The 2,700-nt window shown below is 61.9% G+C and overlaps 1 protein-coding gene across 1 annotated transcript in view; it reads left to right on the plus strand.

Moving 5' to 3' along the window:
* Positions 1-2,700, plus strand: part of SRCAP (Snf2 related CREBBP activator protein) — a 33,186-nt gene that overhangs the window by 14,808 nt on the left and 15,678 nt on the right. The window contains exons 17-20 of the mRNA XM_025194133.1: positions 310-446; positions 724-910; positions 1,620-1,789; positions 2,092-2,432. Coding sequence (XP_025049918.1) covers positions 310-446; positions 724-910; positions 1,620-1,789; positions 2,092-2,432 — 835 coding nt within the window. The remainder of the gene's footprint in view (positions 1-309; positions 447-723; positions 911-1,619; positions 1,790-2,091; positions 2,433-2,700) is intronic.

Raw genomic sequence — 2,700 nt, forward strand, 5'->3', positions numbered from 1 at the left:
ATCCCAGTATGTCCAGTCCGGGGTGGGGGCGGCACTGGGAACCCAGATGCCTGGGTTCTTGGGGCTAGTGGGTGGGAGCAGGTAGGGAGTGGAAATCTGAATGCCTGAGTTCTTTGGGAGGGGAGTGAGAACAGGGGAGCTGGGAGCCCAGACGCCTGGGTTTTCTAGGAGGGGGTGTGGCTGGCAGGTGGGAGCAGGGTGGGGAGCTGAGAACCTGGACATCTGGGTTCTACTAGGCTGCCTGTCCCAGCTAGGTTGGGGGATCCTCTAGCCATGTATCCCCTAATACTGATGTGCCCCCCAACCCAGGTTCTACGCCCCTTCCTGCTGCGGCGGGTGAAGGTGGATGTGGAGAAGCAGATGCCCAAGAAGTACGAGCATGTCATCAAGTGCCGCCTGTCCAAGCGCCAGCGCTTCCTCTATGACGACTTCATGGCCCAGGCCACGTGAGTGCGGGGGCCGGATGCCTGGGTCCTCTGGGAGGGCAGTGCGGCTTAGGGGACGGGAGCTTGGATTCTACAGCCATGTTGTACCCAGTTCCCACTGCCCACCCCAGAGCCGGCCACAGCTCAATTACACCCGGCCCCGGCGCCCACCGCAGAGCCGGCCACAGCTGTTATACTTGGCCACACCCCAGAGCCAGCTGCATCCAGGGGCCGGGCCTAGGGTAGCTCCCGGTTCCACAGCCAACCGGGCTCTCTGTCCCCCGTCCCCCCTCCCCAGCACCAAGGAGACGCTGGCCACGGGGCACTTCATGAGCGTCATCAACATCCTGATGCAGCTGCGCAAGGTCTGCAACCACCCCAACCTCTTCGACCCACGGCCCATCCACTCCCCCTTCATCACCCAGGGCATCTGCTACACCACCGCCTCCCTCGTCCTCACTGCCCTCGACCACCACCCCTTCAAGGTAGGCACCCCTGGCGTCTTGTTCCACTCGGTCGTTTCCTGCCTGTTCCACCCCAGAGCTGGCCGCAATGTGGCTCCCCTCGGTCGGGCCCTGATCCTGGCCTGCTTTGCGGGACACCAGCCAGGTTATGGGACCAGGAGGGCAGTTCGTGATGTCTGATAGATGAGAGCTCGGGGCGGCTAAGAGCCTGAATGCTTGGGTTCTCTGGGAGGAGAGTGGGGACTGGGGGCGAGTTCTGTAGGAAGGAGAGTGGGGCCTAAGGGTTGGAGTGTCTTGGGGGCTGCGTTCCCTGGGATAGGACTGGGCACCAGTGGGTGAGAGCTGTTGGGGGTAGGGGGAAGGCTGCTTGCCCAGACTCCAGGGTACTCCGAGAGAGGAGTGGGGCCTGGAGAGTTAAGATCAGGTGGACCTGGGTTCTTTGTGCGGGGGGGGTGAACCAGATGCCTGGTTCTCTGGGAGGGTACTGGCATTCTTTACTGTTTAGTCCCTGATCTAGGAGTGGAGAGGGGTCAGGGATTTTCCCTCTAAGAGGGAGCGCTACCCCCACAGGTGTTTATTATATAGCAATATACTTAGCCATTTGCAGCCTGCTCCACCCCAGAGCTGGCTGCAACATAGCCATAAATTGGGGAGTAGACCTTTCCCATCCAGGGCAGGGGGTGGAGCCAGGAGGCAGGGGCTTCCACTGATTGGGCATTGCCCCTGGCAGCATGTGGACATGGGCATGTTTGACCTGATCAACATGGAGGGCCGGGTGTCACGCTACGAGACCGACACTTTCCTGCCCAAGTGGAAGGTGACGCGCAAGCTCATCGAGGAGATTGCTGAGTCCCCCGACCCCCCACCCCGGCCCAAGCCCGTCAAGATGAAAGTCAACAGGTACCGGCGGCCTGGATGCCTGGGTTTCCTGGCAGGGGAGCAGGGGCTGGAAGGGGTGAGAGCAGGGAGGCTGGGAGCCCAAATGCTTGATTTTTCCAGGAGTGGAGTTGGGGCTGGAGGGTAATAGCAGGGGACCTGGAGCCTGGACTCTCCTGGGTTCTCTGGGAGGGATGTGGGGGCTGGTTGGTGAGAGCTGGGGTGGGCTAGGAGCCTGGATGTCTGGGTTCCCCACCTCACGAAGTGGAGATCAAGGCTGACCCCAGTTTTCCCCCCCCCCACCTCACTGGGCATCTCCCTCACAGGATGCTGCAGCCATCAGCCAAGCCGGAGAACCGCACAGTGGTGCTAGTTAACAGCCCGCGGCCCCCAGCTCCGCCGCAGCGCCCCCTGCTGCCTGAGGGCATGGCTCCGCTACCCATCACCACCCATCTGCCCCTACAACCTCTGGGCCCCATGTTGCCGGGGCCTGTGCAGCCACCCACCCTGCCCCACCCATTGTCCGTCGCTACCTCCCTGCCCCTCCCTGCGGGGCCGGTGCTGCCCCCTGCCAGGCCCCCAGCCCCACCATTGGGGCCACCGCTAGGCCAGAACAGCGCCGCCATCACAGCCACCATGCTCCAAGCACCTACTCCTACCCCACAAGGTAAGGTCCAAGGGGTTTTCCATCCGTTTTCCCCTTCCTTGATAAAAGGAAACACTCCTTGGAAGCACTGGCCCTTTGTGGGGGCTGTTAATCAGTGGGGGATGGGGTTTGGGGTCTGTGGGTGTCACACTCTTCCTCTTGGGGGAAATGCAAATGACCCCCTAGAGTACTCTGTCCCTTTAAGGGGTGGGCTATGATTCAGCTGGGGTGTGGTCTGTTGATGCCACACCCCCTCACCAAGGCTGTGCCTGCCCACAAGCAGTCACCC

This window comes from Alligator sinensis, unplaced genomic scaffold (genome assembly GCF_000455745.1).
Source record: "Alligator sinensis unplaced genomic scaffold, ASM45574v1 scaffold1531_1, whole genome shotgun sequence".
Classification (NCBI taxonomy): domain Eukaryota; kingdom Metazoa; phylum Chordata; order Crocodylia; family Alligatoridae; genus Alligator; species Alligator sinensis.